The 14434-nt window shown below is 45.6% G+C and overlaps 1 protein-coding gene across 1 annotated transcript; it reads right to left on the bottom strand.

Moving 5' to 3' along the window:
• Positions 1–314: 314 nt before the first annotated feature.
• wnt6b (wingless-type MMTV integration site family, member 6b) lies at positions 315–12340 on the bottom strand. The gene is made up of 4 exons (XM_061286541.1): positions 11696–12340; positions 8723–8943; positions 2879–3180; positions 315–1014 (listed from the first exon to the last, which is right to left on the bottom strand). The coding sequence occupies exons 1-4, from the start codon at positions 11773–11775 to the stop codon at positions 553–555; spliced, it is 1065 nt and encodes a 354-aa protein (XP_061142525.1). The 5' UTR covers positions 11776–12340; the 3' UTR covers positions 315–552.
• Between the last annotated feature and the right edge of the window lie 2094 nt (positions 12341–14434).

Below are 14434 nucleotides of genomic sequence, written 5' to 3'. Positions count from 1 at the left end.
TGACCTGCAGACAATTTTAGAACAGAGATGAGGGGCAGAATTGGAAAAGCCTCATTTTCGTTGACGAGGTTGAAGCATCCAAAGTCTGCAACAAATTCCTGAAAAATCACAACTTGTGTCAACTTGCAGACTCATTTGAGTCCGCAGGTCTTTGGCTCACATCTTTTACATTTTATTTGCTGATGACATTGCTGTGTGTTTTGAAGGAAAGAAGATGCTTTTTTTTTTTTTTTTTTCAAATTATCATTAAAAATCCTGTTGCAAAAATATTTGTTTTATGATTTGTGCTGCACGTGTGAGGAACGGATCCCAACTTGAGCGGCACACGACATGTTTTATTGTCAAGAAGTTCTAATCGGCTTTCATCCGAAATCGAGAAAATGTTTTTTATTACCAGGAAAATGCAAATATCTTAAGGAATGCTATAAGCAGGATAGGTGCAACACGGAGAACCACAGTCTTTACAATGGCCAAAAAAACAACAAACCCACAAAAATCTCAATATAATAAAAAAAAAAAATAATAATCGTTACGGGGATCCGTTCCAGTTCATCAGTGACAGAGACTTAGGTTCTTTTGGATGGTGCACTTCTTGCACTGGACCACACAGCACCAGTGAAAGCGACACAGACAGTTCTCCTCGAACACCAGCGTTTCCTCACGGTAGCCGCGCTGGCAGCAGAGCAAGTCGCAGCCGCTGATGTCCATGGCCGTGCTGTTGCACACTCGCCCCCGCGTCCCCAGCGAACCCGTTTTACGGTTAGCCAGACAGAAGTCGGGCGACTCGTCCGAGTAGATCAGATCCTGCCTGTCCGGGGGTTTGATGTTCTGCCCTACGGGGATCAGCGTCTTGCCGTCGTTGCCGCCCATCACTTTGGAAGCGCCGTTGAAGCGCTGCAGAAGCCGGTCGCCCACCTCGCGGAAATGAGGCATCTTTTTCCAGCAGGTGCGTAACGTGCACGAGCTGGACAGTCCGTGGCACTTGCACTCTGTCCGCATGTAGAGCTTCACTGCCTTGGGAGGGGCACAAAAGGAGACAAAGAAAAAAAGTCAACCAAAAAAATCCACCCTGAAAGATGCAGTTAAGTGAATTCAAAAATTGGCATTCCAATGATGTTTGAAGATCATTTCGGAACGCGTCAAAAATCAGGATCGAAGAGAAGTCGACAAAGCAACAATGGATGAACATTCAAATTGAACACACTCTCTATGAAACTACCGTTTTTTTCCATGTATAATGCGCCCCCATGTATAATACGCACCCTAAAAATGGCATGTCGATGCTGGAAAAAAGCCTGTACCCATGTATAATACGCACCCAAATTTTGACTCCTACTTAAGTCCGTAAACGTAAAATTATTTCAGAAAAAAGATCATCTTTGGGAACAACCGGATCTTATTCTGCCGGTCAGTATCACTGCGCATGCGCTAGCAAACTCGATAGCGAAGAAATGTTTCGGATTTGTGTAGGGTACATTGCGACAGCAAACAAGCAGATGATCGAGCAAGGGTCTGATACGAGAGCATTGTGTTCGTATGGAGCGTGTTTGACGTGAACAGGAGAGAAGAAAGCGCATCTTTAATGGCGGCCTCCGTATCATATCCGGATTAAAAAAAAATAATAAAAAATTCTTTTTTTTTTGTACCCATGTAGTATAATGCGCACCCCAGATTTTAGGACAATAAATTTGTTCAATTTTGCGCATTATACATGGAAAAAAACGGTAATTCAGATTGAAATAAAAAAAAAAAAAAGGACTTTCTGGCATGGACAATTGATGTGTGCCTTTGTCCATGGATTTTGAAATGGCATTTTTGAACACGTCTCTCTCCTTGGACCTGAAAAGTTGGTGAACCCTTAGCATGGTTTTGAAACAACAACCAAACGAGCTAGCTGGCTGGCTGTCTCGATGGGTAAGATAAAAGCAGATGCTTCTCCCAAGGAATTTACCTCTCTAACCCCCCATTTTGCCTCTGGCCTTCCTACATCCAACAAGCCTTGACAACAGATCATTCACTTCTACTGCACATAATTAACCCATCACACACGCCGACACACACAAACGCGCATGAATGCACAAAAACAGCCGCCGCCGCCGCGCGCTGATTTCACAACCTGCAGGCAGGCGTTCAAAATGGTTTCTTCTTGGCTAATGCTACAATTGGAAAATAGCCCAAAATCCACGCCCGTTCTTCTCTACCTGTCTGTGACCTCGGCTGCAGTCAAACGTAATTACGTCCTTTGCGCCTAAAGAGGTGACGTCACTTTGGAGATGTTAAAAGCCGCACTTTAAATCAACATGGTGATCCCATCTAAAAGCTTCAAACCCGCTCTTTAAGACCCATTAGGTCCATCGTTCGCCTCGGTACGAGCGACAAACAGGAACTTTGGGGCTGAGCCGTGGAAACGTCGGAGGCCGCCTGCCTTGGAGGCTCCAAAACAAAAAGTGCGGCACGTTCTTGCTTTTGTCTTTCAGAAACCGGATTCTTGTCAGAATATCCTTTTACGGCGCAACACCAACACGGCCGGGGGCGATGTGTTTCTTGTTGGCGGGATGAAGGAACATTCCACAGGACAAGCGAGCCCTGGGAGTGAAGTTCTTGGCGTGAAAGGTGGAACCTGCGTGGCAGCACCAGCATCCAAATGAATATTTGGGAATACTTTTAAGAGATAGTCTTTTTAAGCGACATCGTATTAGCTTAGTGCTAACACATTATGGCAAGCACCATAGACAGGCTAACAAGTAGCATCTATGCGTCAGTCCAACTTGTAACCGTTTAGTGTCATAACAATACGCATATGTTCTTTATCCTCCGCGAAGAACAGCTCAAATCGAAGAAAGCGAAAATCTGGAAGAACATTTCGATGTGTTTTTACCAGTCGTCCAGCTTCGTTGTTGTGCAGGTCGACGAGCGTCCTGATGTCGCTTTTGCCGCGTCTCCTCTTGGCGTCCATGAACTGCTTGGACTTGTCATAGCCAAACTCCACGTCGTCTCCGCAGCCGCCCCACTCCCACTTGACCCCGTCGCCGGACGAGGACGACAGAGGTTTGGGGGGGGCTCTGTTCCTGGTGGCCTCGCAGCCGCACTGCAGCAGGTCCCCCATGCTGCAGGCCTGGGTCACCGCGTGGCTCACGCCGGCCGCCGTGATGGCGTACACAAACGCCGTCTCCCGGATATCTGAAACGGCAAAAGGGCGCCTCAGTTCCATCCCAAAACGGGCCAAAGACCCTTTGGCACAATTATGACTCCATTCTCCGACATGATTTGGACAGGCAGTGCCGAGAGGATTAAAGACACACAGCATTTACGGAACACAGCTGCTGCCGGTTTATTTCTGGTTGGGAGCTGTCCTGTCTGGGCTAAAGTCAAGTCCGTCCACAAGCGCAAATGGCCGTCTGTCCTCAGCCCCATTGGCATCATCAACACAGCGCTATCTCCGCTCATTTGTCTTGACGTGGAGAGCTGGGAAAGAATTCGACAACTGGCCCGATGTGATTTCAATTAAAAGTTCCATTGCGCAACTCCGCATGGGTGGAATATTTTGCTTTCACCTGACTGACAGCCAACGTCTCGGCTATGAAATGGAATCAATTGCTAGATAAAGTCTACACACCCCTGTTTTGTCATGTACAAAAGTGACACCAAGATAGATCACTGAAACACTATTAGTTAGCCTGTAAAACTCATTTGGAAAAAAAATAATAATAATTAGAGGGGACAACAACTTAGGTTGCGTAAGTGTACACACCCACTTTTAAACAAGGTTGTGTTCAGGACAATGCCTGGCACCATCTCACTCAAATAAATCGATGATGTGCAATTGTGTGAACATTTTCAACCCCTTGATTTCCACACATTATTTTTCTCCCGCCATTTTTCTGCTGCGTTCCAATTTCCGCGTGCTTCCCTCCTTGTCTGAGAAGGGCCACAATGCCAAATGAACATCATTCCTCCGCTTACTCAGATTCCTCCTTGATCATGTCAACACTTGCTCACCCGACATTGTGCCTCATATCAAACCCTCATCCCGTCATCTTGTTATCATTCCCCTTAAGTTGTTCAGATAAGTGATGGAAGAACTGGCCCCGAGTTGGAGACGGACGGACGGCCCTTTCGTCTTTGCTCCTCTAAGAGGAGGTTAAAATAGCATGTCCTCCATTCCGACCAATGGGACGGCAGCGGGCCAAATACATTTGGCATTTTCCCGCCCACTCAGCAAAACAACTCAAAACTCGAACGTCAACAACCCTGCTGCTCCACTTCTGCAAGTGTAAATTTGCAAACAGAAACGACACTTAACAGCTAAAAAAAAAATTGTTTATGGACCGTCGTTTTCAGAATAGGGACGTACGTGTGTGCAAGAGCGCAGTTAAACAAAGTGACTTTTATGTCTAAAAGCTGGAAGGGGGCGAGCGTGCAGTCACCAGCGTCTCCCCTGCCAACTCTATATCTCATGATTCGGAGAATGGGATTCATTAGGGATGGTAACACACAATGGGTGGCGTGCGATGAGACCGGCCGGCGCGCAGCAAAACGTTGCGATATCAAGACCAGCTGTGCAAGGCGGCGGCGGCGGCGGCGGCGGCGGCGCGATACAGCCGCCGCATGGGGAGAGTGCCTCGGTGTATACATTTGCAAAGCATTGTTTTACTTTGAACTATCACGTGTGCTTACATACTGGACAGGGTGAGGTGACCACTATGGGATGGATGTGTGGTGAGGGCTTCATGGTTTTCAAAAAGAATATGATTGCTCATATCTGTGGGCCGAAAAGATTTTCTTTCTCATTTTGTCAATTTATCAAAAATTGCGTACAGATATTAATTGACTTTCTTTTTCCACATTGTTTTTACTGTTCCATCTTCAACAGATTTGGTACCGGGCGTTATTTTAAGGTACGGGCTACTTGTGGTGGCTGCCGATACCAGTCACCGATACTTGAGCCAAATGAGTCCTCCTCTGCACTAGTTGGCGCTATACTGCGGCAGTTTGACACATCAGCAAATCATCTGTGTCCTAAAGAAAGGCTTTTGTTCAGTTATTGAGCTAAGTGACATTTTATATATCAAAAGTATCGCGAGCGGTATCGCTATTTGGTATTGGGGAGTTCTCCAAGCGTTCTCGTATCAGTTCTGGACAAAAATAGCAACACCAACCTTGACCAGACTATTACTTTAAGTTCTAAATACTTTTCCCACCTTTTCTATTCTTTGTATTTTGTCTCCAAGCGGCGGGAAACAAGTAGCAATAAAGCGCCGGGTTGTCGGAGCTTGTTGTGCTCAGTGGAAGCTATCAAAAAATTGCAAGATACAAAGCGCCTTGTTTCATATTTTCCTTGGAGACATGAATTCCAAACAAATTCTCTACCACAGCGGGTGTCTGGGCCTGTCGACGTCTGCTTCTAATTCCACAGGGCCCTTCTGCGGGAATTAGCGCATATTCTTTCAATCCTCTGACTTTTGGGCAACGGTACCGGGAGGTCTGGGATGTCAAAACATGAATTACCGAGGCTGACATAATACAAAAGTGTTAACTGTATTTTATTTTTTTTTCGCTTGGGAGAATGATTTGGTGACACGTAGTGGGTGGCGGACCCACGGCATCCAAGAAAACAACTTGATATTGTTTTCGCAAAGACACTTTTATTGGCTCGGGCTTTGGGTTAATAGCGTGTGGAAATTGCGGCGGCTCCGTTTAGCCTCAGGTAGTATATTTATTGGTCTTGATATTTTGCTTTTCCAAGCCTGCTTGATTTATTTCCCCGAAACAGCTGCCTCTGATCTATTTGCGCTGATGACAAATGAGACTTTTCCCAGAGCGACTGGAAATGCGCACGTCCGTGCCTACCACGCGCATCTCAATCGTGCCAAAATCAAATAATAGCAGCATGGGAAAGGCATTGATCTTGTTTTTTTTAACATGATATATCGACTGAATCATATTTGCTCATTGTGTTGCGTAGCATGATGTCAGTGGAATGTGTGTGTGTGTGTGTGTGTGTGTGTGTGTGTGTGTGCGTGTGAGAGACACGAGAATCTTTCCCCCATCACCCATCAGTAAATTCCATTTGTGTCTAAATTGTCAATCTTCTGTACATTTTCGTTTTAGATGATATAATAATAATAATAATAATAATAATAATAATAATAATAATAATAATAATAATAATAATAATAATAATAATAATAATAATAAATAATAATAATAAATTATTATTATTATTATTATTATTATTATTATTATATAACCATGACCATTTTTTTACCATTCAAACTGAAAATTAGATTATAATTAGTGTAGTAGAAAAGTAGATTTTTATTTTATTTTATTTTTTTTAGCCCAGGAGTAGATGAGATTTAAAGATAGTTCATATAAAATAAATCTTGCCGGAAGCTGTAAAAAGTTTGTAAAGGTTTATGATCGGGAAAGACAACATTGACTGAAAGTAATGTTGTGAAATCAATTAAATGTGTTATTGTGAATACACGCCTTACACACACACACACACATCAATGCACGCCCAGATCCACACAGCTTGTTGGCATGTGGTCCAAATGCTTAACGCTAGCCGAGGTTTATAAGATAGCCCGCAGATATTTTTGCAGAAGGAGATTAGAGTGATGTTTCAATCATCCGTCCCCGTGTAAGCCTTCAAAAGCACCAGCAGACCAATTTGGGCAAAAAGCAAAACACGACCTGCATCATTACAAATACGATGCACGGTAGAATTTGCTCCAATTGTTAAACGTCACAATAATATTCATGGATAAACAAAACGGCGAGGGCAGAGAAAACGAAAACACAGCGCGGAGTGTTTGTTTTGACTCGAGTGTGGCGAAGCGGCAGTTATTGGAGCAGCTACAAAACTCAAGTGGAAGAGCACAAAAGGGGAACAGAGGGAAACGTCAACAAACAAGTGGAGTGCAATTCTTACGAGGAAATAACAGTTAGGAGAAGATCTCATGATGGGAGGGGGGATGACGTCCAATTTGTTCCAATTTCACCAAAGCACAACAAGCTCACGATTTGCAACTTCGGAAATTTTTCTGAAGTCTTGACAAACTATTTGAAGGCGGCATTTGTACCGCCGAGGAGGACGCCTCGTCTTCGATTCTGAGAGACTTGTTTGAATGTGTATCAACAAAAGCCTTACAAGTAGATGCAGGTCACCGAGTGTTGCAAAACAAAAGAGCAATTTGGCCTTTCTTATAGACAGCCAGGAATGTGTGATTAATTGCCCTTCTGTCTTCTGCCGGTACATTCTTGCCCTCTCTTCCCGTCTTATCTATTTCATATTAATTTTTTTTTATCACAGCCAAGATTCAAAAGCTTAATGGTGTACTCTTATTATTCCTATTATTGTTTTAATTATTAATTTGATCACAGCCAAGATTGAAAACCTTAATGGTGGATTATTATTATATAATTTATTGTATTCATTTATTTTTTTTGCAATCATATGGCAGACATGAAAGAGCAGCAGCAGCAGCAGGAAGATGCTGAGGGATGTTCACAGCAGATATTAGCCCATCGTTTCAAGCGTGCCCGATGATCTAGCGCAGGGGTCCCCAAACTTTTTCCTGTGAGGGCCACATAACCTTTCCCTTCTCTGATGGGGGGCCGGTGTCGAAAAAGTGTGACGATCGTAGGGGAGCTTAAAAAATTTATTGTTTTCCAGAAAGCCACACATAACCAAATAACGGTTATTTAATAACCCTTTCCAGGTTCTTTACAGAAAAAAAGTCAGGAAACAAATAATAACACTATTAATGAAATAAATAATAACTAAATAACCCTCTCTGAGTTCTTCACAGAAAAAACAACTAAAAAAATAACTAAATAACTATCTCTGGGTTCTTCATAGAAAAAAAACCGTGGAACATTAACTTTCTGTTGTGCCATGCACAATCTTAACAGATAAAAGTTCAGCTCAGTTGTCAGAGCAGAACCTCTCTGACACATATGAGCAGTCTCTTAAAGTTCTTGTGTTCCTTCCTTATAATCCTTTTGTAGGTTCCAGTAGGCTTGTAGACACCGCTGTCTTTTTTGTTAAAGTTTGATAGTGCGTCACAGTCTGGAGTAAAATTTGTTGTGGCAATTCTTAGGCGAGATCCGAGGTGTTGGTCCGTTTACCTCGATCTGTGACGGGTAGATGTTGACGTTCATGTGGCTGAAACTGCATCTGAAAGCTCAGCGCGCGAATTACAAGAATGCTGTCGTCACAGCCCACGCTCTAAATTCGGGACTGATACAAATAGAGCGCGAGTGCGCCATGTCCGTACACGCACTTGTGAGTGTGCACCGAGCTTTCTGACACGGCTTCCGGTAGTAAATGCGCAGGCGAGCGCTTCCCCATCTACTGGGGAAACGCAGTCATTGCAGGCAAAATGACCAAAAAAAAAAAGTTTAATAATACAATTTGTTCAGGGTTGGCGGGCCGGATTAAACGGTCCCGTGGGCCGTATCCGGCCCGCGGGCCGTAGTTTGGTGACCCCTGATCTAGCGACAAAAGCTGCCCTTGTCTTGCCGAGCGACATTAGACAGGCATCTGACCTCCGCTTGGCGCAAGACCGTCTGCTCAGGTCAAAGGTTGCAAACCCCCGAGTGGAAAACTGGAGATGGCTTTATTATCTTTTTTTTTTTTAATGAACCGCAAAACCATGGTGTGATTGTCAGGTAGGGAGCTGATGATCAGAAAATGAAAAAAACGCTGACTCACCTTGTTGTAGTATTTTTCCAAAGTACTTGTTGTGACTGGTGCAGTTCCACCGCCGGTACTTGAACTGGTACTGGCACTCCCTGATGCCCAGCCGGGCCCCTTTGGCCACCTCGCTGACGATCTCCGGCTGAGTTTGACACAGCTCGGCCTGCTTCCCCGCCAGCCGCTTTGCCTTCCTGCAAATGCTGTTGGGGTCCATCAGTAGCGGACTGCCCACCGCCCTGGACCGCAACAAAGAACATCATCAGCTGAGAAACCCAAAAAATCTCCTCAAATCATTCTTGGAGAGGATTACTGATAGCGAGACACGCACGTCCGACGAGACCTCGGAACCTCCGCAAAGACCGAGTGAAAGCTGACGATCGATACCAAGTTGTCCAATGTGTGTGAACAGATGTATAAACACAAGCGCACGTGCAAATTAGCAGGTGCTGGATCGGTACTTAGCTACACAAACCGCCACTCAACAACCCCTTATTATCTACACACTGTCATCGAGTGCGTGTGCGTGTGCGCACCATCAAGTGAGCCGAGTCAATCCCCCAAAGAGCGAGAAGGTAATATCTTTTTTTTTCTGTGTGACGGGCAAATCAGACACACAAGAGCAAATCTGAAAATGGAGCCAAGAAAGGTGAAGGAGTTCATTGGCGGAGGGGAGATATACCCAAAAATGGGGGCGCATCTGTCAGATGTGTGGGGCCAAGCATTCTTGCCCTTGTTTGGAGACCACGGGTGAGCAAGGTGAGAAGAAAAAAAGAAATAAACAAGAACTGAAGGGATTCAATTCAAACAAATTGACATGCCATCCAGTTGATGGGCTATAGTAAGCAAATATCAAATTAATAACGACAACTCTTTAGAATGAGGACATTGTTGAAAAAGTCTACACACCCCTGTTCAAAAGCCAGTTTCATGTGATTAAAAATAACTTTTTCAACCATTCATTTGACATATCACATATCTATTTGATTAAAAAAACAAATCCCAGAGGTTAGGTCAAAAATAATGTGGTTGCATAAGTATGCACACCCTAATCACATCAAATGGGAGCCAGCAGACACCTTCTACCGTTTAAGCCTATTTGCAACTAGCTATGCAGGTGCCACACACACACACACACACGCACGCACACACACACACACACACACACACACACACACACACACGCACACAAACACACACACACACACAAACACACACTTGTTGAATCATGGATGGTCACAATACAAAGTGCCAGTGTTCCTTTGAGTGTCATTTCTGACAACCCTCCTCCACAGACAATGAAACAAACCGAGAGGTATTTACAGGAGCTGAAATTAGGGGCCAAAAGGGCTTCAAAGTCAAATGAATGCGTCGTCAGTGTGACATCATGAAAGAAGTCAGGGGGGAAGAAAAGAAAAGAAAAAAAAGAGCAACCCACACAAGTCGAGCCTCGACAGTGGGATTTCTCATGCGAGCTTTTTGGAATGTCCTTTGATACGTTTTATGATTTGCGCCGCTCGCTCATATTGAAGCCATTTGATCCACTCGTATGGTGCAGCAAGTGCAAAGTCAGAAAGCCCGATTGGTCGCTAGATCAAAGATTGCGTGCGAACCCGACCTCGGGTTTCAATGAGGCTCTCACGAAGCAAATCTTCACTTTGCGTGCAGCCTCTTAAAAAGTTGGCCCGGCTCTGCGAAGCAAAGGCATTCCTCCTTGCCGCGCCGCCTGCACTCGGGCCAAATGATTAGAGCGGCCTAATCAGCAAAGAGGCTCTGAAAGGACGGACGGATCCACGTCACGGCTTTTTTCCTCAGCCGGGTGAGACAAAGAGAGACTTTAGAGAGGGGCGAGCGAGAAACGACGGCTCGCCCGGCGCTTTTCAAACAGAGCACATCATTGTCCCCCGCCAGATGCGCAGGTGTGCTTTCTCCTTCGCTAGCTCGCTCGCTGGCTCGGCGGTCTAGCGCTGAAAGAAGATGACAATTTATGTCAGTGGGGATGAAAAGGAAATAGATGCTATCGCCGCTCACCAACATGCGGCCCGTGGCCAGCAACAAGGATCCCGTGAGTAGCCCGAACGGCCTGCTCGAAAATGTCACCACTCAGATTTGACTATCAAACCTAAAAATGTGTTGACCAGTCGTCCAATGGAGTGAACAAATTAAAAAAAAATCCATTAAATATGACCTACAACAGATTTGGTCCCATATAAATGCATCTTCTATTCTATTGAAGACAGACTTATTGTGTCCACTCACTCCCACACACGGTTTTGCCGCATCAGCACATGTAAGAGATTCCATTTGCGCTCCGGTCGACATTGTTGTGACTTCCCGGCCAGTTGATTACAACGCGTTCTCATCACTTTCCAATAGGCCCGTGCGAAAAGGAGTAAGAGTTGGCTCTCACCCGTGACAGCCGGTGAGAACGCCGGTGCCATACAAAGAGTGCACGGGTCTCCTTGGAAAGCACAGCCCACGCTGACCTTGAATCAAATTGGTCAAGTGGGAGGATTCGCAAATTCCCAAAGATTGCACCTTCGTCTCTTGGTGTGAATGGAGACAAACGACACGGTAGGAAGGAAAGCAACAGAAAAGATCTTGTCCGTCTGTCTGTCTGTCTGTCACACAGCGCGCCGTGCCGAACCTGCACGGATTGTTTTATGATGACATATCCACGGCGCCCTGAAGGGCCACCTGACATTCCTGACTCTGACCCCCAAAACACACACACACAACTGCAGGCACTGAGAAGACAGCTATCACCGCCCTTCTGTCTTTCTAATTTCCTATCCTCCAAATACTTAATCTCACTATAAACGTACACTTATGAAACCAAGACAGACAGACAGACAAAAATTAATTAAATTTTGAGAGTTTTGCGCAACTAGTTGCGCATAAAAGTGCGCGCAAAATTCCAATCAAAGTCGTCGCGTTGCAGCCATAAAAAAATTAAAATAAAAAAAATCATCACTCCACATGAGCACTTACCACCACAATCCGATGATATTGACCGGGCAAAGCAAGATAAAGAACAGAGCCAGTTGGATCCGGGACAGGCGAACCGTCATGTTTGCGCGCTTCAGAACTTCCAGGTGACTTTTTCAGATCTAAAAACGAAACAAAACACAATCCTCCTCTCGATTTTGTCTTCAGGAAACGTCAAGTCAATCAATGTTCATCATCCAGCTCCCCTCCCATCGGGCGCATCTTAATGCGCAGCAAAGTCGGTCAAGAGGTGACTGAGCCGAGGTCCAAAGGTGCGGGTGAACTCTTCATTGTCGCTCCGGTTCTGTCACGTTACAAGCTCCCCGACGCGCCGAGCGCAAAACGCGACCCAAAAGTGCCTCCGTCCGAACATACCAAAAAAAAGCAATCCAAAAAAGAATACGTCCTTGGATGATGAGGCAGAGCGCGTGGATTTGCGGTGCCGTTCGGTTGTCCCGGCTCGTCTTTAGCCTTTTGGAAATGACTCAGTGGAGGTCTTGCGGGAGCAGAGGAGGAAGAGGAGGAAGAGGAGGAGGACCACGGTGTGTGTCAGTGTGTTTTCTTTGGATGATGAAGGGAGGAAAAATGCGCTCTTCTTCTTCTCGCACCTTGGTGTGACGTCGCTCCAGGCGTGGTGGAGCGCGGAGGGGAGGGGAGGGGGGAGAGCAGAGGAGAGAAGAGACACTGCAATTAGCCGCCCCCGCCGAGAAAGGCCACCAGGAGGCCAAAACACACACGAGTGTAAACACGGCTATAATGTGACTCGATGTTTATGGTGCAGACTGCTGGAATGGGCTGACGTCATCACAGGTGTGTGGCATACCTTTGATATGGAAGGAGGGCTAAAAAAAAAAGTCAAGTATAGGAGCAAAACTGGTTTCACCTGGACGGACGTCTGCGTAGGGGGTGGTCCGCCTGCGTTCAAATCCTGGCGTGTTCTCCAAAACGTTGTCTCTTCCTCCCCTTCGCTGCTGGACCGGTGTGTTTGTAAGGAAGGGCTGATTTTTCATACTTGGCCGAGGCTTTCTGGACAATAAAGATCTGATTTCAAAGTCCAGCAGGGTGTTGGGCCTGGGGTCTTGGCTCGCAGCTCCAGTTGCCTGCTGGGAGGAGACAAGTTCTGACCAGATGGCCATCATCAGCGTATATACGCCAGATACATGGATCAAATTCTTATACGCAGGCGTCAAACGTCGCCTCGTCGCTGGTCCTTGTTAACAAATTGGAGATGCATCGGAAACTTGGCCGGGATGACTGGGAATGGAAGGCTTGGAAAATGGTCCTACTTGGAGAAAGGAAGTGTAAAGCAAACGACGACGGGGTGGCAAACGACAAATCTTGAAAAAGTCAAACGCGGGCTGGCTGGCTGGCTGGCTGGCTGTCTTGTTTGCTGCCATGACGACACAAACTCGCACATCTTGCGTGTCTGTTATTCTCCGAGGAGGGCGTCATCCTCTTTCATTCCCCTCCAGCTTTTCCCTCTCATTCCTCACACCAAATATGACAAAAGGCGCAAGGGCCAAAGGTCACGTACATGTTGGAAATGTATGATTGCTAATATCGAGCTATACAAACAACCGGCCCGATACGTCTGGACACAACTAATCAGGGTAAATAATGACCTGCAATAATGTGCCGACTCATCTGATCTGCGTGCTCGGACTGAACCGGGGGGAACGTCAGGCCGGGTGATGAAGGGGGTCCCCTCCCTCTCCAAACGCTAACAGGCCGAACCCGTGTCCTACCACACCTATCACACACACATGCTTGACACACATTCCCCCCCTGGCTTTGCTTTCATTTGGGCGTGAAATGGATCCCTACCGTCAAGCAGAATGCACCAGCTACATTTTCTCCTTCTCTCTGTACTGCACATGTGCCCCTTTGCTCTGCACAAAAAGCGGAGGGGGAAGGAAAAAAAAAAAAAAAGTCTTCAGTGCCAAATCCGCTAAACAAATTCCCAGGCGATTATGATCACAAATGATTAAGAATCCCATCCAAGATGATATTTTATGTGACAGCCCCAATTAGATTTGAAGCAGAAACACATGATGGCCCGAAAAGATTTGAAAGGAGACGCGGTCTGTCCCTGGGAACGCCGCGCAAAAGCCAGGCTGATGAAATTCTTCCGTCAGCGACACGATTGGTGGGAAGCCCGAAAAGTGCCACGAGATGTCACGCACAGGATCGGAAGTCATTTTGGAAGATCTAACGTTTCCTTCAGAACTGACGCAGTTTTTTTGCACGGTTACGTTTTGTGAGGCAATGGCTAAGCTAACTGGATAAAAAAAAAAAAAAAAAAAACAGCTTGAAGGTCAACTAAACAGTGTTGTCGTTTGAGATCTTTGTCCAATGTCAAATATGTGATAAAAAGTTGCAAAACAGCGCTCTATTAAATTCCGAGGCAGGTGCAGATACAAATGTTGCAAACCAAGCACGCCTGAATGACTTGCTTCTTTGTCCGCTTTACTCCAAAAGGCAAAATCTGTCCTGTACATGAGATTTTTTTTTTTTCCCATCCAATTACTGTCATGATTCTTCCTTGCTTTTCATTTATGGAAAAAAAAACTGCAACCTTTGCACAACAGAATAACTAGAAAGTATCCACAAATTCAGGAAAGTTCCAGTAATGCACAGGGAATGGGCCAAGGTCACCGGAATAAAATACTGTCCATGACAAGGTAATCCCCAAATTGTTTGCATTGACCGCCACCTTGTGGATTTAAATGGACATGTCAAATT

This window comes from Syngnathus typhle, linkage group LG9, assembly GCF_033458585.1.
Source record: "Syngnathus typhle isolate RoL2023-S1 ecotype Sweden linkage group LG9, RoL_Styp_1.0, whole genome shotgun sequence".
Taxonomy (NCBI): Eukaryota; Metazoa; Chordata; class Actinopteri; order Syngnathiformes; family Syngnathidae; genus Syngnathus; species Syngnathus typhle.
This window is presented reverse-complemented; position numbering and strand designations above follow the sequence as displayed.

What these genes read in the sequence shown, in the direction of transcription:
- wnt6b (XM_061286541.1), bottom strand. Translation starts at nt 11,775, where the DNA reads ATGACGGTTCGCCTGTCCCGGATCCAACTGGCTCTGTTCTTTATCTTG. An exon ending in TGGAAAAATACTACAACAAG is followed by an intron (nt 3,181 to 8,722) that starts GTGAGTCAGCGT and finishes TTGCCGTTTCAG; the next exon opens with ATATCCGGGAGACGGCGTTT. An exon ending in ACAACGAAGCTGGACGACTG is followed by an intron (nt 1,015 to 2,878) that starts GTAAAAACACAT and finishes GCCCCTCCCAAG; the next exon opens with GCAGTGAAGCTCTACATGCG.